The sequence below is a fragment of the Chrysemys picta genome, chromosome 19 (genome assembly GCF_011386835.1).
Source record: "Chrysemys picta bellii isolate R12L10 chromosome 19, ASM1138683v2, whole genome shotgun sequence".
Taxonomy (NCBI): Eukaryota; Metazoa; Chordata; order Testudines; family Emydidae; genus Chrysemys; species Chrysemys picta.
In genome coordinates, this window is record NC_088809.1 from 24985059 (window position 1) to 25009749 (window position 24691).

The following is a 24691-nucleotide window of genomic DNA, read 5'->3' on the forward strand; positions in this document are numbered from 1 at the left end:
GAACTGGAATTTGTTTGGAGAGAAACTGCTAAGGAGCCTTATCAGCCCCGAGCAGAGAGTACCTGGGAGCCTGCCTGGGTCGGGCGGGTCTGGTACAGCCTCCCCCAGATAAGGCTCTTCCCTGGACCTGCCACCCATTGGAATCTGGAACGATTCCCTCCGAGGTAACACCCGGGGCAGCCAGGACAGGGCAGGGCACGGCCTGCTCCCCTGGAGCGTTAGGGCTTTCAGGAGTCAGAGGTGTCAGCGGAGCAGGTTGTACGTTAAAGCAGCGAAGGCAGTTGGGGGGCAGAGGAATTGGGTGCTTTGCCATTGCACTTGATCAGCTCAATTTGAAAATTCTTTCAAAGGAAATCCAGATGTATACATCTGACTGGGGTACATGTACACACATACACACGCACACTCACATGTGCACACACTCATGTGCACATACACGTACACACATACATACACACATGTACACATACACATATATACAGACGTACACATACACGCACACATGCTGTCCCTGGAGCGCCCCAGGATGCGACTGACGGGGTGGCTGGCTATTATGGAGGCAAAAAGGGGTTGGGAGAAAATAATCAAGAAGAACTTTTGCTGAAAATGCAAACCTAAGCTGGAAATCTGTGCAGGGCTGGGCTCAGCGAAAATGATCTTTTGAGCTGCTCTTATTGACCGTGGTCCTGTACTTCCTGGTTTGCGTCGGACCCAGGCAGGAGACTGGGCTGCTCTCAGCTGTAGAAGCCATTGGAATGAGCCAGGTCGGAATGAGCCAGGCCCTCAGAGCCTTCTGCCACCAATCGCCCCAGCAGTCACTGATCCACACCAAACCACGTCCTTCCAGTCAGGCAGTTTCATATGCACACGTCAAACCCTTGGTTTGCCACTCAGACACCACGGTGATGAGCACAGTAAGGACCGAGAGACGCTAAACAGGCAGACAGACAAGGAAATAGTGGCCCTGGCTACAGGTGTGTGTGTGGTGCAAACGGATGAACACCAGTTGCTGGCTGAAGGCACAACCTTAATTCCTGCATCTCCTGTCTGTCAGCTATCGTTCACTTGGCAGCCTGAGTGCCAATTTCTAACACAGCGTTTTGCTCTGGCCTATTGTGGTTCTCATGTCCGGGGGCGCCTTGGCCCTTGGTATCAGAAGCGGTGCTAAGGAGGCTGCTTTTCAAAGGTCCTTAATGTAAGGGGACTGTTGCCCCCTTACTAACATCCAGTGGGGTGTTTTGGTTGCTAGCTCCCAGCACTGAAAGGGGAAGGGTCGATGGCAAATCAGGAGCCTGAGACTGACAGTCCCCAGGGGCAATGGGGAGAGGCCAATGCTCCAGATCAGCCTGATTGACAGGGCGGGCAGGCTAATCAGAGAGTCAGGAGGCCAGAGGGGGTCCCGTCCTCCGTGTGAACTGGAATGGCCTGAGTCAGACTGAGTGGGGCCGAGCTAAGGAGAGAGCAGGGGCCCAAGCTGAGCTGGAGAGCAGAACCGTGCCAGATCCAGAGCCAGAGACGCAGCCCAGGGAGAGCAGATCCTGTGCTGGGAGCGGAGCAGCAGCCACAGAGCCAGAGACGCAGCCCAGGGAGAGCAGATCCTGTGCTGGGAGCGGAGCAGCAGCCACAGAGCCAGAGACGCAGCCCAGGGAGAGCAGATCCTGTGCTGGGAGTGGAGCTGCAGCCACAGAGCCAGGTGTGGTGAGCAAGTGGGGCCAGCCAAGGGGGAACCTGGGCAAAGGGCCCAGCACAGAAAGACACCCCCAGACAAGGGCCCTTGCAGGCCAGACCGGGAGGGGGACCTTAACCCTACGGGGGGCTGACGCTGGGAAGAAGGGTCCCACCACTCAAAGCCCGGAGGTGTGTGGCCACCACCATTGCAAGTGTCCAACCCGCAGCGTCTCTGCAGCACGGCCTGGGCCTGAGAAGGAGGCCTGGGACCTACAAGAAGCAGACTGTGACCTGCCCTGACATTCCAGAGACACTGGTTGTGATGTTCCCTGCCACAGAGCAGGGTGATGTGTTTTCCTTTAACCTTTCCCATTTTTCCTTGTTCTTTTCTTTAGATTAATTGTTAATTAAACAACTTGTATTTGCTTTAAATTGTATGGAATAATCAGTGGGTCAGGGAGGTGCCCAGTGTAAAAAGAGTACCCCGGAGTGGGGACACCCTAGCCCCTGTCCTAGGTGACCACAGCAGGGTTGGGGGTCGAGCCCCCCAGGAATCCTGGGCCCAGCCTTGTTGGGGTTACGAGGACTCAGCCAGACAGGAGAGTGGAAGGGGAGCCCTCAAGGGCAGGGAGGCCTCTGGGTAAAGGAAGTGGGAGCGGGGACTCAGATCCTTTCGCTTGCCCACCTCACCGGGGTAGTGCAGAAGTCAGGAAATTTCCCCACAATAGCGGGACCATTCCCCCGCTTACATAATTGGCGTCACGAACAGGATCCTATCCACAGGGTCCATCCCATTGGTTTTCTGGTTAAGTTCTAGTAGCATGGTCCGGGCCTAGTTGAGCACCCTACCATGGCTGGAATTGAAGAACTACGAACCCAGTTTGCTGAACTTCAGCGCAGATTATCAGACCAAGCGGAGGCATTACAGCAAGCTAGAACTGAACAGAGAGAAGCCTTATCGCTGGCCAAGGCAGTAATAGAGCAACAGACAGCAGAAGCTAAGAAACCCCCTACTATTTATGTCCCACGGGAGCGGAAGGTCACGGAGTTTGGTGGCTTCCCGACTAGACCAGGAGACATTACAGTAGAGGAGTGGGTCAAGTCTGTGAAGGCGGCTCTGCGTGTGCTAAGAGTACCTGAAGAAGATCATGTGGACTTCATAGAGGAGCACCTCAAGGGCCAGGCCAAGGCCACAGTAAAGTTCATGGCAGTGGCAGACAAGAAAGATGTGGAAAAGGTATTTGAACTCCTCCTAAAAGTGTATGGAGACAAGGTACCTATTGGAACCCGACTAAAGGAGTTTTTTGAGAGAAAGCAGGAGCCTGGTGAAACTGTCCGGGCATACGCATATGACCTCCAGGAGAGAATGAGCAAAGTGGAGCGGCGAGACCCTCAGCGAGTTCCAGACCCAGATACGGTTCTGAAAGAGCAGTTGGTGCTGGGGCTCCGTGATGACTCCCTCCGACGTGAAATGAAAAGGAGGTTTAAAGAAGAGCCCAGTAAGAGGTTCCATGAACTCATGCAGGCTGCCATTATGTGGTCAGAAGAAGAGGAAGTTCCTGTGGCAGAGGCGGCCAAGCCTAATCCCCATACACGAAGTGGGGGCCTAGTGAATGCAGCTGCTGGGGAAAAGGTCCTGCCCCAAACAGCGCTAACATTGGAAAGCTTATGTGAAGCTGTCCAAAAACTGGCGGTCCAACAGGGGGAGATGCTGAAAGTGATGACTGAGTTGATGAAAGAAAAAAATCCCATTAGTATGCCAAAGTATCCAAGGGCACCGGGATCCCAAAGAGCCCCACTGAAGGACGAGCTGGGAAGATACATTTGTTACACTTGTGAAAGGCCAGGACATACTAGCCGAGAATGTTCACTGAGAAGGAGAACAGAGTCCCAGGCACTCGAAACCAATGGGGCACCAGGAGCAACTGGTCCCTCTACAGTAGAAGGCCAAGCAGTGGCAGAAGGATTCCTAGGCCTGTCCTTCGTGGAAAATCCCTCTGCATACAGTGTTGAGAGGAACATGGGCAGTGCCAGCATATCTAGCGACTTCTGTAAGCGAGCATTTGGAGACTGTCTAACTGCTGAAGTATGTGTAGCAGGGGTGAAGACCAGATGTTTGTTAGATACTGGCTCAGAAGTCACCACCATTACTGAGTCGCATTTTCAAAAATATCTGAAGGACAAGGACCTGACCATGCACAGCACACAGTTTGTACGTCTAACAGCTGTTAATGGATTGGCAATCCCAGTGGTGGGGTGCCTTGAAGCAGACATAGAGTATATGGGCCAGACACTGCCAGGAAAATGCATCTTCATCCTGAAAGACAAAGCCTCAAAAGGGAGCCATATAGGAGAAGGAGTCCCCGGGATTCTAGGGATGAACATCATTAGTGAGCTAAAGGAGCTACTCTTACCAGGAAAAGGGACTAGGAGGATGAACTGTCACGAGCACTCTACAAAGAATGCTGTGCTGAGTAGAGTACTGGCTCGAGAGGAGAGGCAGAGTCTTTCCCTGGGCCCCACAAGGCATATGGGAAATGGTAAAGTGGGCAGAGAACGGAAGACCATTATTCCTCCTTGGAGAGGGAAGATCCTTGACGAACACAGCTGTGTACCAGGAAATGAGCTGCAGGTGACGAGGAAGAAAGGAGGCCGAGTTACCTTTCTTCAAGAAAGATGTGATGGGAGACTGCCAGTTCCAGTTCAAGCGGCGCGTCAAAGGCTGATTCCTGCACATGTGGCTAACATAAAGGCGTTGCCAGAGAAGCATCAAGAAGTCTTTTCTAAGAATGAGATGACCAATTATGATGACCAGGTCAAAGGTCACCATGACAGGCTGAAGACAGCCTGGAAAGTTGCTCTCAGTACAACTAAAGACAGAGCCCAAAGTAGGAAAAGGACTTATGATAGCAAGTCCAGTGGGGCTCTCATCAGATCTGGTGACTGTGTACCAGTTCGTAGCCGTAGACGCCGGAGGTGTAATAAAATACAGGACAAATGGAAGCCAAATCCCTCCACTGTGGTCACCCACAACAATCCCGAACTGCCAGTGTACGCTAACCAGCCTGAACGAGGAGGTCCTGGGATAGTAGTACATAGGGACCAGTTGAAACATTGTACTCTTAGTCCAGACAGGGACCATAGGAGGCGTAGATCAGTACACCCTGAGGAGGCTAAAACCAATTGGGAAATGGTTCTAGTCCCACAAACCGAATACAGAGGGGGACAGAGTGGGGCAAACCCAAACCCTAACAAGAATGGCCAGATCCTTCAAACTGACCCAGTATTACCCGAGGATAGGAAAATAGAAAATATGGGTAACAAACCGCCAGTCTTAAGAAGGTCCCAGAGGGCTAATAAGGGCGTACTTCCTGTTAGACTTAGAGATAATTATGTTATTGGTTCTATGTAGTGTTTTAATGAATATTGTTATGTATGGTATTAAGAAGTAGATGTGGAATGTTAAATATGTTAAATGTTCTTTTAATAATTGTTAATGGGTTGTTGATATACAATGACATGGGTATATGTTGTTACCATGGGGCCCGAATGTACCGGTGTAAATATTGTGGATGTGGCAGTATTTTAGCAAGGGGGAATGTAAGGGGACTGTTGCCCCCTTACTAACATCCAGTGGGGTGTTTTGGTTGCTAGCTCCCAGCACTGAAAGGGGAAGGGTCGATGGCAAATCAGGAGCCTGAGACTGACAGTCCCCAGGGGCAATGGGGAGAGGCCAATGCTCCAGATCAGCCTGATTGACAGGGCGGGCAGGCTAATCAGAGAGTCAGGAGGCCAGAGGGGGTCCCGTCCTCCGTGTGAACTGGAATGGCCTGAGTCAGACTGAGTGGGGCCGAGCTAAGGAGAGAGCAGGGGCCCAAGCTGAGCTGGAGAGCAGAACCGTGCCAGATCCAGAGCCAGAGACGCAGCCCAGGGAGAGCAGATCCTGTGCTGGGAGCGGAGCAGCAGCCACAGAGCCAGAGACGCAGCCCAGGGAGAGCAGATCCTGTGCTGGGAGTGGAGCTGCAGCCACAGAGCCAGAGACGCAGCCCGGGGAGAGCAGATCCTGTGCTGGGAGCAGAGCTGCAGCCACAGAGCCAGGTGTGGTGAGCAAGTGGGGCCAGCCAAGGGGGAACCTGGGCAGAGGGCCCAGCACAGAAAGACACCCCCAGACAAGGGCCCTTGCAGGCCAGACCGGGAGGGGGACCTTAACCCTACGGGGGGCTGACGCTGGGAAGAAGGGTCCCACCACTCAAAGCCCGGAGGTGTGTGGCCACCACCATTGCAAGTGTCCAACCCGCAGCGTCTCTGCAGCACGGCCTGGGCCTGAGAAGGAGGCCTGGGACCTACAAGAAGCAGACTGTGACCTGCCCTGACATTCCAGAGACACTGGTTGTGATGTTCCCTGCCACAGAGCAGGGTGATGTGTTTTCCTTTAACCTTTCCCATTTTTCCTTGTTCTTTTCTTTAGATTAATTGTTAATTAAACAACTTGTATTTGCTTTAAATTGTATGGAATAATCAGTGGGTCAGGGAGGTGCCCAGTGTAAAAAGAGTACCCCGGAGTGGGGACACCCTAGCCCCTGTCCTAGGTGACCACAGCAGGGTTGGGGGTCGAGCCCCCCAGGAATCCTGGGCCCAGCCTTGTTGGGGTTACGAGGACTCAGCCAGACAGGAGAGTGGAAGGGGAGCCCTCAAGGGCAGGGAGGCCTCTGGGTAAAGGAAGTGGGAGCGGGGACTCAGATCCTTTCGCTTGCCCACCTCACCGGGGTAGTGCAGAAGTCAGGAAATTTCCCCACAATAGCGGGACCATTCCCCCGCTTACATTAAGTAGAGTTGCCAACTTTCTACTTGCACAAAACCAAACGCCCTTGACCCAACCCCTTTCATGCCCTTCCCCAAGGCCCCACCCCGACTCACTCCAGCCCAGCCCACCTCCCTCAGTCGCTCGCTCTCACACCCTCACTCACTTTCACTGGGCTGGAGCTGGGGGTTGGAGTGCAGGGAGGGGTGAGGGCTCCGGTGGGGATGCGGGCTCTGGGATTGGGCTGGAGATTAGGGGTTTGGGGTGCCAGAGGGGGATCCGGGCTGGGGCAGAGGGTTGGGGTGCAGACTCTGGGAGGGAGTTTGGGTGCGGGAGGGGGCTCAGGGCTGGGGTAGGGGATTGGGGTGCGGGTGGGGGTGTGGGGTCTGGGAGGGATTAGGGCACAGGAGGGGGTTCCGACCTGGGGCAGGGGGTTGGGGTGCCGGGTGTGAGGTCTGGGAGGGAATTTGGGTGTGGGAGGGGGTTCCGACCTGGGGCAGGGTTTCTGGGTGTGAGCTCCGGCCAGGCGGCGCTTACCTCAGCCAGCTCCTGGTCAATGGCACACCGGTGCTAATGCAGGCTCCTGACCCCTGGTCTCCCTCCGCTGGCAGGCTCTGAGCAAGGCCTGCCCAGAGAACATGGATGACGAGCTCTCGATCCTGCTGACAGCACCCCCAGCACAGACAAACTCCAGCACATCTTGGAGGTGAGCAGAATGGGGAGAGGCACAGGGGTTTTACCTTAGCCCTGGGGACTCCTAGAAAGAAGAGACTGGAAAATCCATATTTCTATTGGATCCTTCCGAGTATGCATTCGTGATATAAACTCACTGGGTGACCTTGGGGTAACTCACTTCCCCCTTACGGCATCAGTCTTCTCCACTATCAAATCTACACTGGGGAAGAAGGACAGAATCCCCGACAATCACCTTCACCTCTGGGTGTCTGGTCCTGGGAGCCGAAACCAACTGGACTATCTGCCCCATCTCCTAAACTGCCCTGTCTTTCCCTCCTAGGGCCTGGTCCTTAGTGCGCAGCCTGGCCCCTTCCCAGCTTGTCCCTGACCTTTAAAGGACTCTCCAAGCCCCTCCCATGCCTGCTTCCCTTGGGGTCTCTCTCCTGGCTGAGCACAGCCTGCCCTTCTATCTCTCAGCAGGCCTGGGTCCTAGTCACAGGCTGCGTCTTGTCATGTGACCCCCACACTTATTCCCTTCACCCTAGGGAGCTGCATCACCTGGGCCAGGTGCAGTTGAGCTCCAACCCCTTTCCTGGCCATCTCACCCTGGGACAGGTTGAAACTGGAAACCTGTGGGTAACAGTAACTGGTTGCTCGCAAAGGTGCTGAAGACACAATGGAAGAGGAAATCCTTTGGCCTGGATTGAAATTATTCCGACTGAAAGTGAATGAGAGAAAATAGGTCCAGAGTTCTCTTCCTAGGAGCAGAAAATGTAGCGATTGATAGAGGTTCAGGTCAGAAAGGACCATTCTCTGCATCTAGTCGCCCCTCCTGTATAATTCAGGGCCTAGAATGTGACCAAGTGGTTCCTTCAGCCAACCATAGCATGGGACTGAGCCAGAGCACGTCTTTTGGAACGACATCCACATGCAGGAGAGCCAGCTGGCTACCAGAAAATCTCTCTTCTGCAGTGACGTGGGGTTACGGGACACGGGGGAAAAGACATGGAGGCTGTGACTAAACTTAGAGCAGCAAAGCCAGGAAAACCAGGGTTAGGTCCCAGGCCTGGCTATCAGATCTGCTGTTTTCTATTCCTGGCTTTGGGACCATGAGCGAGTCTCTGCACCGCTGGGTGCCTCGGTTTCCCCAGCTATCAAATGGAGCTAATCAAGGTTTTGTTTTTTCTCCCCATTTTACAGGGTGGGAAACCGAGACACAGTTGGGACCTGTCTACACTACAGGTCTGTCGTGCGTTTGTAATCTGCTGACCCCCACATGTTGTTCGGAGCCTATGGACAACACAGCTCCTAAAGTGTGTTTGTTCTATGATTATCCCCTATGTACCAGCAGGGCTGGACAGCATTTCTCACTGTGATGTGAGGAGCAGGTCCTGGGTACTAAGGGTCTGAAGAAGCTCTCAAGGACTAATTTTTTAAAATAATTGTTATCAATGAATTGAGAGAAAACATACAATCACTGCGGATAAGATTGGGGGGTGACAAAATACAGGCAGAGTGGTAATTCCTGATGGCGAGAGGGCAGTGATACACAGCGATCTGGCTCATTCGGCCAGCTGGACCCATTCAAAGAAAACAAGTTTGAGCAGAGCCCAATGCAAGGTCCTATACGTGGCAACAAGGCACGCCGGCCACACCTCCAGAATGGGGACGTGTATCCAGGAAAGCAGTGACTCTGAAAAGGATTTAGGGGCCAGAGTGGAGAAGCCACTCAACATGAGCTCCCAGTGTGATGCTGTGGTGAACAGGGCTAAAGCCATCATTAGACGTAGGAGCAGAGCCGTGAGTAGGTTAGGGAGGTGACACAGCAGCAGTGAGACTGCTATTGGAATACTGCCTCCAGTCTTGGTGCCCTCCTTTGGAAAAGATGGTCCTAGAAATTGGAGCTGGGGCAGCAAAGAGCCACCAAATGTTCTGAGGGCTGGAGAAAAATGCCTTCTAGTGAGCTATTGAAAGAGCTCAACCTGTTTAGCTTATCAAAAGAAGATTGAAGGGGACTTCATTGAAGTGTTGAAGTGCCTTAATGGAGAGAAAATATTGGGTATTAAAGGGCTCTCTAGTCTAGCAGAGAAAGGCAGAACAAGACCCAATGGCTGGAAGGTGAAAAGAGACAAATTCCTATGACAAATAAGGCACAAATATTCAACAGCGAGGATGATTGACCACAGGAAGAAGCTACCATGGAAAGTGGTGGATTCTCCATCTCTTGATGTCATTTAATAAAGACTAGATGCCTTTCCGGAATGTGTTTGCCCCAAAAGTAGCTATTGTGGTAGACAGGAGGCCTGTGATATGCAGGGGGTCAGATTAGATGCTCTAACTGTCTCTTCTGCCCATAAAGTCTACTCATTTCTGAGAAACCGAGTGTAGCATTGGGAGCAGCCTCTGCTGTTTTACTGTCTAGCCGGCTTGCTTCCTAGAATGAACACTCATTGAGCGGGGTGATCCACAGGGTGTAGCTCAAACCTCCAAAGTGTCTGCCCTGTGGCAGGACATTAACACTGCAGGGGAGGGGTGGGTGTGGCAGTGACATCACAAAGGCCTTTTGCAGGACTTCAGCCTATTGGCCAAAGGTGCAGGGGAGGTGGTGACCTCACAGAGGGATGCTGACATCAGCCAGGCAGGACGGGGCGCAGGGCCAGGGAAACCTCTGAGTCCCCTGTAGCTTTGCTTCAGCAAGTCTCCTTCTCGAGGTCTCTCTTTGAGGACTGAGAGAGTATTAGGGTTCACGTACGTGAGCACCAGGAGGAACCTCTTTTGAGTTTTCTCCTTTCTTTTTCCTGATTTCACTAGAAAACTGACGTCCCTGTTTAGAAGGTAAGAGCCTCCGAGAGGTTTGGAACCTGTTCAGTCTGCTGCATCTGGCGCCAACTGAATTTTAGGCATGGAAAACACTAGCTTAAGGTGGTCGAATTTTATTCCCCACCTGGGATTTTGTCCCTTAGAATCTCTGGGGACATTAAGGTTTGTCCTTTTTCTTTTACCTTTTCCTCCATCCCTCCCTCCTTTCTTTTCATCTCTTACTTCTTTTGTCCTTTCCCTGTTCCCCTCCCACCACCAGGAGGGGTGTGTGTGTGTCGTGGGGGGTGCTCTACAACTCCCATTGTGGGAGGTCCACCGAAAAATGTGGGGCTGAAATAGTGCTCAGACAGTGATCCCCAGCGGTGACCTGGGCCATCCTTTGGGCTCTCTGGGGAGAACCCTCATCCTCCCGCCCCTCGGTCTCTACCCTGATTGGCTGAGCAGGGGGTTATTGACAGGGAGGAGACTCAGGTCCCTGTTGTTTTCTTTTAAGACCAAGTAAATAATCATAACCAGTCATATGTTCGACAAATTTTGCTGCTTCTCTGCAGTTCATTATTTTCTCTACCATTCCAGTTCTCCTAAAATACTTGCTGAATAATTACTATGAACTCTTGTGGGTCTGGAACTCACTTGAGAGCACTTTATTCAGGTCATTCAATGTCTGAAATTCAAGATCCGATGGTTAGTTTGAAAATCAGGGCTCTTGGGTCCTATTCCCAACTCTGCCACGGACTGGCTGTGTGACCTAAAACAAGTCAATTCTCCTTTCTCAGCCTTAGCTTCTCCCTCTTTCAAGTAGGGATAACAATCCGCTCCCGGCGGGTGGAGGATGGGGATCTATTGGAGAGTGTCACTAGGAGCAGTGCATAAGATGAGGTGTCCTATCATGTTTACTCAGATCAGATTATGACATAATAGAATGGCTGAAATAGTCTATTTTATTTGTATTTTATTATGTAGCAATTGTTAAAAGCAGCAACTACTTAGCTCAGACTGAAACATCTCATCTAATTTTTGAGATCTAAGTGTCTCCTCTTTGTGTAGCTCAAACCTCCAAAGTGTCTGCCCTGTGGCAGGACATTAACACTGCAGGGGAGGAGTGGGTGTGGCAGTGACATCACAAAGGCCTTTTGCAGGACCTCAGCCTATTGGTCAAAGGTGCTGGGGAGGTGGTGACCTCACAGAGAGATGCTGACATCAGCCAGGCAGGACAGGGGCGCAGGGCCAGGGAAACCTCAGAGACCCCTGTAGCTTTGCTTCAGCAAGTCTCCTTCTCGAGGTCTCTCTTTGAGGACTGAGAGAGTATTTAGGTTCACGTACATGAGCGCCAGGAGGAACCTCTTTTGAGTTTTCTCTTTTCTTTTTCCTGATTTTACTAGAAAACAGACATCCCTGTTTAGAAGGTAAGAGCCTCCGAGAGGTTTGGAACCTGTTCAGTCTGATGCATCTGGCGCCAGCTGAATTCTAGGCATGGAAAACACTAGCTTAAGGTGGTCGAATTTCATTCCCCACCTGGGATTTTGTCCGTTAGAATCACTGGGGACATTAGGGTTTGTCCTTTTTGTTTTACCTTTTCCTCCATCCCTCCCTCCTTTCTCTTCATCTCTTACGTCTTCTGTCCTTTCCTCTGTTCCCCTCCCACCACCAGGAGGACTCTGTGTGTGTGTCGTGCAGGGTACTCTGCAATGGGAACAGGGACAATTCTCCAACTTTGGGCAGTCGAGAACCTGGGTGAGATAAGGGGCGTTAAAGCCCTTTGTGAAGGAGAAAGGGGAGTTTCACGGTGTTGAGCTCCAAGGAATTCTAAACTTTGTTAAAACATCTAGTCTGCAGAAACCAGAAATGGTTGGGGCCACATTGGAGCCCCTCGCTCTCAGACCGGGGAGGGGCTTCTCCAGAGCCGTCTCCAGTGTGTTTGGAAAGGTCCCAGCAATGGGGCTCCCAACCCTTCCCTTGTGGGAGACCGTTCCCCAGGCTGAGCGTCTCTGAGCTGGGCCAGACCCTGTGAGCTGCTGAGCATGGAAATCAATGGGAAAGGCAGGGGTTCTGGCCTTGCTCTGCCTCGGGACTTTGACCTGGGGAATGGTTTCCCGGGAGAAGTCCAGACTCCTGGGTTCTGTTCCTTCTCTAGCCTGGGGGGGAGTGTGGCCTGGGACGGCAGGAGGGAGCTGCTTGTCCAAAGTGACTGAGCCCAGTGATGGAAAAGGAGGAGACTCCCTGGGCATTGCAGCCCCAGGGGTGACGAGGGGGAACGCTGGGAGCAGATCATGCAATGAACTCCTGCCAGTGCGTGTAGATTGCATTACGTGCACCCCTGTGCAGGAGGAGGAGCTGCTCTGGCTAGGGCAGGGATGGGGAGGGACCAAACAGGCTGGTTAGTGAGAGGCTGCCTTGACCCCAGACTCATGCCCGCTCCCCGCTCGGTTCCAGGATGGCCAGGCTCCTGAGGAGGTTCAGGAAGAAGGCTCTGCAGGTGGCCCCAGAGCCTGAGGGAAGCAGCTGCCATCTTCCCCAGGAGCAGAGCGGCTCCTCCGTCCCCACTGGCGGGGAAGGAGCTCCCGGCCAGGCCAGGAGGTGGAAGTGCCCAGCCTTCTGGCGGAGAAAACCCGCTCCCAGCGCAGGCGCCGAGGTGGGAGAGGCCAGGTCAAAATGGAGCTGGGGCAGGCTGCGGCTGGGCAGGCAGGACCCAGCGCAGGAGGGGAGCCGGGCAGGGTGGCTCTGGGGCATGTTGTGTGGGCAGCAGCGGCCCCAGGAGCCCAGCCCTGATTCCCAGCAGGAGGCATCGCCCTGCCCGGTCACTGAGGACCTTCCAGCCTCCCCAGGGCAGGAGGTGGAGGATCCCTGTCCCACCACCAGCAGCTCGGCCCGCTCCCCATGGGACAGCAGCAGTGCCTGGGAATCGGGCAGCAGCGAGGCCGATGGGCGCCGCAGCTTTGTTCCAGGTGAGGAGTCAGGCTGGGCTCAGGGAGAGGTGAGGGCGGGACTGTGAACACCCTGGGCCCAGGCCCTCGATCAGTGCTATTGGGGCGGGTCCCCAGCCCAGGGGTCTGGCCTGAGCCACATGAACCCCACTGACACTAGATGCTGCCACTTTGGTCCTTGGTGCTCCAGTTGGGGGGAGGCACCTCTCAGGGAGTCCAGGACAGCGTGGGGGGGTCTCTTTGCTATGGGCTCCTGAAGGAGTTGGCTTTGGGGAGAGGCTCACACCCAGGATCAGATACAGGAGGGGCAGCAGGGTCCAGGGAACAGGTGCTATTCCTGCCCAGCCACTGTCTCTCTGAGAAACCTTGGCCTTGTCATTCCCTGGCTCGGTGCCTCAGTTTCCCTTCTTGCCAGCCTGTGCCTATTTCCCTGCAGTTTCACCTGCGTGTTGGTGCCAGTCCCATCCCCGCACTGCACAGTCTAATACCGGCTCCTCTCTCTTGCCAGCACCATGACACCTGCCCTGGAGCCAGAGCTGGAGACCCACCTCCTCCGAGCTGCCCTGCACGCCGTCTTCACCCTGGGCATGGAGAAGGACACCGCCCAAGTGCAGGTAGATCATTCTAAAGTCATGGCTAGAAGAGCCAGCTGTCATCCTGCCATGAATCCTTGCTAATTGCCTGCAGTGGGATGTGAATGAGAGAGGCCAGGATATGTGTTTGGGGGTCTCACCAGTGCTTCCCAGAGACCCCACTTCCCATCCTGTGGCAAGTTTAGCCCCAGTTTCCCTAACTCTGACCCATGGCTCTCCCTTGCTTTCAGGATCTGCCTAGGGTCTTGCCAGACCTCCTGGACGCCATGCTGGGGAACCGGCTGGCAGAGTCCCCAGACACCGACAGGCTCCAGGACATCTTGGAGGTGAGCCCGACGAGAGGGGTGGGGGCAATTTTACCTTCACTCTTAGATCCATTTTCCAGTCTGTCCTCCTAGCCGGGCCCCCAGTGGGCGTCCTTGGTCAGGGCAGCCAGTGCAATGCCTCCTTTCCCCACAGCACATTAACTACTGGATCGTGTCCAGGGTGCCGCGAGAGAGAGCCAGGGCCGTTAAGAGCAGCACGGCCCTGCTCAGATTCACCATCCCCCTCCCTGAGTTTGACATAAGTGACCTCTGACCCCAGCTTCCTGACTCCAGGCGTAGGTGATCTGGCTCCGACGGGCTGTAGGATCTGCTGCTGCAGGGGCTGTGGGTTAGGAGTGTTCCTCTTCGGGGGGGCAGAGTCAGAGCAGAGAGTGAGCCTGGCTTGAGTCAAGTTCTTCTTGTCCTAGTTAAGTGGTGACTCTGGGCTTTTAAGGGGACCATGCTACAGGTTCATGACTCCCTGTCATCCTGGAGCAGCTGGGAGCTGACAGGAAAATGCTGATGGAGTCCCCTCTCTCTCTCCCGTCCATTAGAACTCAGCGGAATTCCCCAGGATGGGTCACCACAGGGCACAGCTGGCTCTGTCCGTCAGTGACCCAGCCAAGGACATCAGCCGGCAGGCCAAGGAGTGGGTTTACCGGCTCTACCAGCTGCTGCTGCACCAGTGGGGTAAGGAACCCAGCTGGGAAATGGCACCCGCTAGAAGAGTGAGACTGGGACCCCAGCCAATTTCTCTCAGACTGACCCCGGCTGGAGGATGAGTCTCTCTATCTCTTTCTGTGTTCCACACCACGCCCTGCAATTCTGTTGGGCCGGGCACGCAGCGAGGACTCTGCCCACTGTGCAGCCACCAATGGGATTGGAAGGACACAAGCCCTGCAACCAGAAGGACAAAAGTGTGTGTGTCTCTCTCCCTGTCACCTACTCCCTCCTGGGGGAAACCCAGCAGCTGATGGGGGACAAGGTGAGCAGCTGCATTAGACTCAGGAGATTGGGGCGGGGCCCAGGCCTCATTCCCATCCTGTGGCCATTCGCTGGCCTGGCACAAGGAGCCTGGTGGGGAATGAAAGGGAGAGCAGGTGCTCCTGGGAAGGGAGATGAATTCACCTCCATGAGCAGGAGCGAGCCAGCTTGTCCCCGGAGCAGCTCCACCCAGCTCTTTAGCCAGGCTAATTAATGACAAGCTTTGCCTCATCCCAGACTTATGTTCTTAGGACAGGGTGCTATTGCTCTTGGGAAAGGCAGGAGAGTCCCCCAAGTGCCCTCTGCGAGACTCTCCTGTCCCACAGGGCCGCACCCAATTCCTAGTGGTCTGGTGTCTGTGTCACCCGAGCCACCACCCAGAGTTGCTCTCATCACTGGCAGCCTGGGAGGCCAAGGACTGACGGGTGATGGCGTCTGACCAGGCAGGGCTGAGGCACATGGGCAGGGGACGCTTGTCCTGCTGCTGGCAAGGCTGGACCCGTTCTGGAGAGAACAGGAGGATTCAGTCAGCAGTAGGGTTACCATGTCTAATAAATAAAAAAAGAGGACCCTCCACGGGCCCTGGCCCCGCCCATTTCCCCACCCCTAGCCCTGCCCCAACTCCGCCCCTTCCCCGTCCTAACTCAGCCCCCTCCTCCCTCCCACTCCCAGCCATGGGGAAAGGGCTGCCCCAGCGCTACCGGCTTCACGGTTTGCCGGGCAGCCCCCAGACCCTGCACCCCTGGTCGGCGCTTCCCCCGAGCCGCCGGAGCAGAGCATCTGGAACCGGGAAGGGAAGTGCCTGGCCCGTGGCTCGGGGTCCGGAGGCAGGGGGGGCTGCCCGAAGCCGGTAGCGCTCGCTCGGGCAGCTCGGCTCTTAAAGTCTGAGAGGGGAGGAGCAGATCAGCTCAGCTGGAGCCCGGGAAGAGAAGTGCCTGGCCCATGGTTTGGGGTCCGGAGGCGGGGGCGCTGCCTGAAGCCAGTAGCGCTGGCTCGGGCAGCTCGGCTCTTAAAGTCTGAGAGGGGAGGAGCGGAGCACAGCAGCCGCGGGAGGGGAAGTGCCCGGCCGGCATTTTCCCGGACATGTTTGGCTTTTCGGCAATTCCCCCCGGACGGGGGTTTGATTGCCGAAAAGCAGGACATATCCGGGAAAAACCGGACATATGGTAACCCTAGTCAGCAGGGGCTGCCGATCCGTCCCATTCACCAGGGCTGCCATCCTGCGGCTTCCGCATTAGTGGCTGGGGAAAGGGAAATGGGATGGGGGTGACTTGGGGAAAGGTCTCAACCTCCCCACATCCCACTTCACTGCTGCCAGAATCCCTCCTGCCCCCCACCCCGCTACAGTCCCCTCCCTACCCAACCTGGGTGGGGCTGGAGGAGAGGGGTCTGAGAACTTGAGCTGTGGATTGGAGGTGGAACAGCTGTCAGGGGCACTGAGGGGGAAGTGGCAGGAGCTCCCCGTACAAGGAGGGGGGTTGCCACTGGAGGTCACTAGGAAGGACAACAAGACTCCATCCTGGGGGTCAGGAGGGGAAATCCATCCCTCAGAGATGGGCAGGGGCTGGGTGGAAATGCTGCTGGTTCCAGGGGCCGTTAATCCCCCCTGATTCCTTGGAGGCGTCTGAGTCTCAGACAGGTTCTCGTTCCCTTGTAGCAGGAAGACGTCACGGCCAATGTGATGCGCCAGCTCCGTATCATGCGGCACTTGCGCCAGGTGCCCGAGGCGCTGCAGGGCCTGTGCCTCTGAGGCCACCAGCAACTCCCGCTCCCTGCTGCAGGTACTGCTCTGGCTCTCTGTAAATGGGGAGCTAGTGGAAGGGGAAATGGAGCCCCCTGGCACTCACAGAAACCCTCTCCCCTCTCTGTGGAGCAGGGTCCTTTCCTCTGCCCCCAAATTCCTTCATCTGGGATAGGAGCTCTTTCCCTCACACCCATTCCCCTCCCCCCTTTCCTTGATCTACCCCCATCCCATTCCCCCTGTGCCCAGGCAGAGCTCTGCCTGCCCCATATGGTGCAGAAAGGCCTGTGATATGCAGGGGGTCAGATTAGATGCTCTAACTGTCTCTTCTGCCCATAAAGTCTACTCATTTCTGAGAAACCGAGTGTAGCATTGGGCGCAGCTTGTGATGTTTTACTGTCTAGCCGGCTTGCTTCCTAAAATGAACACTCATTGAGCGGGGTGATCCACAGGGAGTAGCTCAAACCTCCAAAGTGTCTGGCCTGCGGCAGGACATTAGCACTGCAGGGGCGGGGCGGGTGTGACAGTGACATCACAAAGGCCTTTTGCAGGACCTCAGCCTATTGGTCAAAGGTGCTGGGGAGGTGGTGACCTCATAGAGAGATGCTGACATCAGCCAGGCAGGACAGGGGCGCAGGGCCAGGGAAACTTCTGAGTCCCCTGTAGCTTTCCTTCAGCAAGTCTCCTTCTCGAGGTCTCTCTTTGAGGACTGAGAGAGTATTAGGGGTCACATACGTGAGCGCCAGGAGGAACCTCTTTTGAGTTTTCTCCTTTCTTTTTCCTGATTTTACTAGAAAACAGACGTCCCTGTTTAGAAGGTAAGAGCCTCCGAGAGGTTTGGAACCTGTTCAGTCTGATCCATCTGTTCCACAAGTTCTTCAGTCCAATCCACTTCCCTAAGTAATTTCCTTAATTTTTTAAAGTTAGCCCTTTTGGAAAAAAAAACCCTAGTCACAGATCTATTTTTGTTTACCCTTCCATTTAGTTTAAACTGAATTAGCTCATGATCACTCAAACCAAGGCTGTCTCCTGCAACCATTTCTTCTAAGAGATCCTCACTACCCACACCAAATCTAAAATGGCATCCCCTCTTGTTGGTTCAGCAACTACTTGGTGAAGGAATCCATCAGCTATCACATCTAGGAAAATCTGAGCCCTATTATATTAATAGCACTTGTCCTCCAGTCTATATCTGGGAAGTTAAAATCTCCCATGATCACACAATTCCAGTATTTACTTCATTAAAGACATTGAAGAGGTCTCTATCCCTATCCAAATCAGACTCCTGTTCTAACAGACAGCAAACCCCCACCCCCTCCCGAAAGGCAGAGATAGAGCCCAGGAATCGAGATGGTGGGGAAATTTCATTGAAACCGTTTCTGACCGAAAATCCTATTCAAACTAAACCAGTTTGTTTCTTGAAATCATAACAAGTGGCAATGAAAATTCTTTGTCACAATGTATTAAATTGTCTCCTGGCACTCAAAGAGGAGACACGTAGATCTCAAAAATTAGATAAGATGCTTCAGTCTGAGCTAAGTAGTTGCTGCTCTTAACAATTGCAAAATAATACAATACAAATAAAATAAACTATTTCAGCCATTCTATTATGTCCTAATCTGATCTGAGTAAACATGATAGGACACCTCATCTTATGCACTGCTCCTAGTGACACTCTCCAATAGACCCAGCAGTCCTTATTTCCAGGCCCCTTCACTAACCACTGCTGCACACTCCCTCCCACAGCTGGCAATTACAACCAGGCCCTCATGTCCGGTTCCCCTGCTTTGAGAGGGAGTGTGCTCCGCTGGAGTGATTGGAGCAGGGAACTGGGAGTCAGGACTCCTGGGTTCCATTGCTGGTTTCCTATTGACCTGTGGGACTTGCGGTAAGTTGCTGCCCCCTCTAGGCTCTGTCCCCAGCAGTCAAATGGGGATTTCATACTTTCCCACTATTGGAAAGTGCTGGGAGAATCCCCCAGCAAAAGCTGCTCTGACAGTGCTAAGCAGCATCTGTTTGCTTGTGAGAATGTCCTATGGGACTGTGTCAAAAGCCTTATTAACACCAAGATAGATCACATCTACTGTTTACCCACCTCCACTAGGCCCCTAACCCTGCCAAAGAAGGAGCTAGGATTGGTCTGGAATGATTTGTTCTTGACAAGTCCATGCTCACTAGTCCTAAGAACCAAATTGTCCTGCAGGTGCTGACAAACTGATTGTTTAATAAGCAGAGGCTGCTCCCAATGCTACACTCGGTTTCTCAGAAATGAGTAGACTTTATGGGCAGAAGAGACAGTTAGAGCATCTAATCTGACCCCCTGCATATCACAGGCCTCCTGTCTACCACAATAGCTACTTTTGGGGCAAACACATTACGGAAAGGCATCTAGTCTTTATTAATGAGATCAAGAGATGGAGAATCCACCACTTTCCTTGGTAGCTTCTTCCTGTGTTCAATCATCCTCGCTGTTGAATATTTGTGCCTTATTTGTCATAGGAATTTGTCTCTTTTCACCTTCCAGCCATTGGGTCTTGTTCTGCCTTTCTCTGCTCGATTAAAGAGCCCTTTAATACCCAATATTTTCTCTCCATTAAGGCATTTCAACACTTCAGTGAAGTCACCTTTCAGTCTTCTTTTGATAAGCTAAACAGGTTGAGCTCTTTCAATAGTTCACTAGAAGGCATTTTTCTCCAGCCCTCAGAACATTTGGTGGCTCTTTGCTGCCCCAGCTCCAATTTCTAGGACCATCTTTTTCAAAGGAGGACACCAACACTGGAGGCAGTATTCCAATAGCAGTCTCACTGCTGCTGTGTCACCTCCCTATCCTACTCATGGCTCTGCTCCTACGTCTAATGATGGCTTTAGCCCTGTTCACCACAGCATCACACTGGGAGCTCATGTTGAGTGGCTTCTCCACTCTGGCCCCTAAATCTTTTTCAGAGTCACTGCTTTCCTGGATCCACGTCCCCATTCTGGAGGTGTGGCCGGCGTGCCTTGTGGCTATGTATAGGACCTTGCATTGGGCTCTGCTCAAACTTGTTTTCTTTGAATGGGTCCAGCTGGCCGAATAAGCCAGATCGCTGTATATCACTGCCCTCTGGCCATCAGGAATTACCACTCTGCCTGTATTTTGTCACCCCCCAATCTTATCCGCAGTGATTGTATGTTTTCTCCCAATTCATTGATAACAATTATTTTAAAAAATTAGTCCTTGAGAGCTTCTTCAGACCCTTAGTACCCAGGACCTGCTCCCCACAGCACAGTGAGAAAGGCCATCCAGCCCTGCTGGTACATACGGGATAAGCACAGAACAAACAAACTTTAGGAGCTGTGTTGTCCATAGGCTCTGAACAACATGTGGGGGTCAGCAGATTACAAATGCACGACAGACCTGTAGTGTAGACAGGTCCCAACTGTGTCTCGGTTTCCCACCCTGCTCTAAGTTTAGTCACAGCCTCCTTGTCTTTTCCCCCGTGTCCCTTAACCCCACGTCACTGCAGAAGAGAGATTTTCTGGTAGCCAGCTGGCTCTCCTGCATGTGGATATCGTTCCAAAAGACGTGCTCTGGCTCAGTCCCATGCTATGGTTGGCTGAAGGAACCACTTGGTCACATTCTAGGCCCTGAGTTATACAGGAGGGGCGACTAGATGCACAGAATGGTCCTTTCTGACCTGAACCTCTATCAATCGCTACATTTTCTGCTCCTAGGAAGAGAACTCTGGACCTATTTTCTCTCATTCACTTTCAGTCGGAATAATTTCAATCCAGGCCAAAGGATTTCCTCTTCCATTGTGTCTTCAGCACCTTTGCGAGCAACCAATTACTGTTACCCAAAGGTTACCAGTTTCAACCTGTCCCTGGGTGAGATGGCCAGGAAATGGGTTGGAGCTCAACTGCACCTGGCCCAGGTGATGCAGCTCCCTAGGGTGAAGGGAATAAGTGTGGGGGTCACGTGACAAGACGCAGCCTGTGACTAGGACCCAGGCCTGCTGAGAGATAGAAGGGCAGGCTGTGCTCAGCCAGGAGAGAGACCCCAAGGGAAGCAGGCATGGGAGGGGCTTGGAGAGTCCTTTAAAGGTCAGGGACAAGCTGGGAAGGGGCCAGGCTGAGCACTAAGGACAAGGCCGTAGGAGGGAAAGACAGGACAGTTTAGGAGATGGGGCAGATAGTCCAGTTGGTTTCGGCTCCCAGGACCAGACACCCAGAGGTGAAGGTGATTGTCGGGGCTTCTGTCCTTCTTCCCCAGTGTAGATTTGATAGTGGAGAAGACTGATGCCGTAAGGGGGAAGTGAGTTACCCCAAGGTCACCCAGTGAGTTTATATCACGAATGCATACTTGGAAGGATCCAATAGAAACATGGATTTTCCAGTCTCTTCTTTCTAGGAGTCCCCAGGGCTAAGGTAAAACCCCTGCGGCCCCTCCCCATTCTGCTCACCTCCAAGATGTGCTGGAGTTTGTCTGTGCTGGGGGGTGCTGTCAGCAGGATCGAGAGCTCGTCATCCATGTTCTCTGGGCAGGCCTTGCTCAGAGCCTGCCAGCGGAGGGAGACCAGGGGTCAGGATTATGGAACCTGGGGTGACACCTGCCAGGATGACAGCAGGCTCTGTAGTCCTTGCCCAGAGCAGCTCTCTGCAGAGGGCCTGGTGCACAGCAGTGTAGGGAACAGCCAAGCTGCTAGGGATGGGAGCTGGGCTTCCTGGCAGAGTCCAGCACCCAAAGCCCAGCATCTGCAAGGAAGGGATTCCCCACAGAGGGGCAACATCATCTCCCACACACAGGGAGTCTCCCCCTGACACTTGATTCATCCTATGGCCTGTTCCCATCTCTGCCCACCACACTCCCAACTCAGCAGCTCCAGCTACCGAAGGGAGCACGAACCAGAGGCCTTCCTGCTCCTGGGACAGAGGAGTAGGTTGATGATCTACCTGGATGTGAGCGTTGGCCTTCCCCATGCCCAGGGTCTAGACTCCATTCAGGGCAGCGCACAGGAACTGCGATTCCTATTCTGGATCTAGTGGCAGCTTCAGTTTGCTGGCAGGAGACTGTACATGAGACCTTGCAGTTGCGGGGGTGACACAGGCACTAACATGTGCATGGGAGTTTGAGCAACAGGGCAGAGGCCTGTGTGGGGCAAGGAGGGCAGGGATTTGGGAAGCAAGAGCAGAGGATCAAACCCTTTCTTAATGTGGGTCGGGATGATCCCCATTTCAAAGATAGAGAAAGTGAGGCACCAGGTGGGAGAGTGACCTGGCCAGGATCACGTTACCGCTCAGTGGCGGGACTGCAAACAACCCGTTCCCCGATCTCCTCACTGGACGCTGCTGCCCCTCCTGTATGACCCCTCCAGCCATCCTCGCCCACAGGCCATCCCCACCACTCTCCAGTACCAGGCTGTTTCCACAATGGAAGCAGGCTTGTAACAGAGTTCACTCACCGATAGGTGCCCCTTCCTTCAAGGCCTGGGGTCACAGATTTCTTGGGCTAGCACGCCCGCCAGCAGGTTTTTGGCTGGGAACTCAGCCCTTCGGCCAGGCGACCATCTTTTAGTCCCACTCCTTCCTGGGTCGCGCTCATCCCAAACGAAAAGTCAAAAAATGTCTTTAACTGAAACAAGATCCTCTGTCCCTTGGGGGCTTTTCCTCAGCCTGACTTTGGCTCGGCCTGCCCTTACTGGCCTTGGTAGCCCTTTCTATGGCCCTGTACATCCCCTTCCTTAGAGACCGTGGGAGAACCAGTCCTACCCTGGATTCTAGGTTCTGCCCCAAGGCCCTGTACCGAAGAGCTAGGCCTGCTCCTGTATCTTTGTTGCGGTTTCTCCTGGTTTCCCCTCAGCTGGAGCTCACTCTGTAATCCATTTGGCCTAGCTCCAGGCTTTATAGCCCACAGGCCAAGCCCCCCGGTATATACCTTCCTCCTTAGAACCTGGCCCACGCGGGGGCAAGTTCTATTCTTCTCCAAGCTTCATCCCTCCTCATCTCATCGCTGTCACCGGCTGCGCGCTTGTACAGCCTGTGCGCAGTGTCTGCAGCTCCACTGCCAGCTCGCTCGGGGCAAACCTTCTCTTCTGCAGTATCCCGACGCTCTTCCTGCAGCCACTCAGTCTCATGAACAGCTGCTTGCAGAGCCTCTTCTGAAGCCTTTAGCGTCTTCTGTTGCCTTTTTGCTACTGCCGCTGCATCTGCCAAAACCTTTTCGGTCAGGGTCTGAGAACCCACCATGGACTGCTCCACCCTTGTGTTTGTCCCTCCTCCACTCTGCTTCATCTCTGGGCCAATCATTTCGTCCTTCATCTCTCTGCAGCACCCAACAGCCACCCCATGGCCACCCCAGCCACCTCCACCTTGCCTGCCTCATGGGGGTTTGTGTCAGAGGACACCTTCTCCTTTCTTTCTAACTTCTTAGGGCCCTGGCCCCTCGTTCAGCCACTCAGCAATTTCCTAAGCAGGCCGTGTCTTTTGATATGGCCTGCTTCTCTGCCCCCAAAACAAAGAACTCTTGCTCCCATCTTGGCATTAGGCCACGCTTGTACCCTTTCTCATGCCCTTCTCCCTGGGCTAACCTTCTCAGCACAGCCCAGGCATGCTCTCCTTCTCTGCTCTTTTTGTCCATGGGCATAGCAGACCCTGGGTTGATTTCCCTTTGCAGGATCTCTCACAGGTATTACTGCTGCTGCGTCTGTAGCTCCACCTGCACTTCCTTCTGCGTCTGTTGGTTTTCTAGGAGCTGCTGGAGAAACCCCTAGATCTGCTTAGCCAGTCCCTGGCTCTGAAGTGGGAAATCCAGCGACCAGCTTGGTCCCTTGATACACCTGCTTGGGGGAGGGATAGCTCAGTGGTTTGAGCATTGGCCTGCTAAACCCGGGGTTGTGAGCTCAATCCTTGAAGGGGCCATTTAGGGATCAGGGCAAAAAACTGTCTGGGGATTGGTCCTGCTTTGAGCAGGGGGTTGGACTAGATGACCTCCGGAGGTCCCTTCCAACCCTGATATTCTATGATTCCTTCAGCAACCAAGACTTCCCTCACGGATCACAGGGGGAACTCAATCCTGCCAACTATGACAATCATAAATGAATCTACTCATCGTTAGGTGCCCCCAGGCGGCCAGGCATGGCATCACAGCCCTCTCGCTGGGCTAGCGTCCCCCATCCATGGTCGCTCCAGCACCAGGGCAGTTTCTCTGCCTGGTAACTCCGGCCAGGTCACCACCTTTAGTCCACCCTTCTGGGGCCCAGCTTGCCTCACACTAAAAGTCCAAAGAGGTCTTTCCACAGACAGAAGTCCTTCTGCCATCGCTGGGGCACTTGCTCACCCTGTAGCCCCCTTGCTGGGCTTGGGAACCGTCTCCAGGTGCGTGTACGCCGCCTCCTCTGGGGCCGGTAGGGGAACCCAGTCCCACCCTGACATTGATAGCAGCTCAGGGCCCTGGACCCAACAGCTAGGTCTGCACCTTTCTCTTTGCTGCACTTTTCCAACCTCTCTTCTCAAGTTCCCCTCCAGGCTTTCCTTGCTGCTCTGAACTTCCTACCTCGTTCTCAATCCTGTTGCTACCCCAGCTGGGGTGTATCACCACTGAAGTCTGGCTCTTTAGGAGGGCGGATATGGTGCCTCTCAGTTCGGGCTCATTCTGTAATCAGCTTTCTGTGAGTGCCAGGGGGCTCCATTTCCCCTTCCACTAGCTCCCCATTTACAGAGAGCCAGAGCAGTACCTGCAGCAGGGAGCGGGAGTTGCTGGTGGCCTCAGAGGCACAGGCCCTGCAGCGCCTCGGGCACCTGGCGCAAGTGCCGCATGATACGGAGCTGGCACATCACATTGGCCGTGACGTCCTCCTGCTGCAAGGGAACGAGAACCTGTCTGAGACTCAGACGCCTCCGAGGAATCAGGGGGGATTAACGACCCCTGGAACCAGCAGCATTTCCACCCAGCCCCTGCCCACCTCTGAGGGATGGATTCCCCCTCCTGACCCCCAGGATGGAGTCTTGGTGTCCTTCCTAGTGACCTCCAGTGGCAACCCCCCTCCTTGTACGGGGAGCTCCTGCCACCTCCCTCTCAGTACCCCTGACAGCTGTTCCACCTCCAATCCACAGCTCAAGTTCTCAGACCCCTCTCCTCCAGCCCCACCCAGGTTGGGTAGGGAGGGGACTGTAGCGTGGGGGCAGGAGGGATTCTGGCAGCAGTG

General features: G+C 54.0%; 1 protein-coding gene across 1 annotated transcript; it reads left to right on the forward strand.

The window, feature by feature from the left end:
• Positions 1-1196: 1196 nt before the first annotated feature.
• LOC135976658 (uncharacterized) lies at positions 1197-9448 on the forward strand. The gene is made up of 3 exons (XM_065573554.1): positions 1197-5766; positions 7081-7175; positions 8345-9448. The coding sequence occupies exon 1, from the start codon at positions 2519-2521 to the stop codon at positions 5078-5080; it is 2562 nt and encodes an 853-aa protein (XP_065429626.1). The 5' UTR covers positions 1197-2518; the 3' UTR covers positions 5081-5766; positions 7081-7175; positions 8345-9448.
• The last annotated feature ends 15243 nt before the right edge of the window (positions 9449-24691 follow it).

Excerpts from the sequence above, each read along its gene's own strand:
- LOC135976658 (XM_065573554.1), top strand. The coding sequence starts at position 2,519 with ATGGCTGGAATTGAAGAACTACGAACCCAGTTTGCTGAACTTCAGCGC.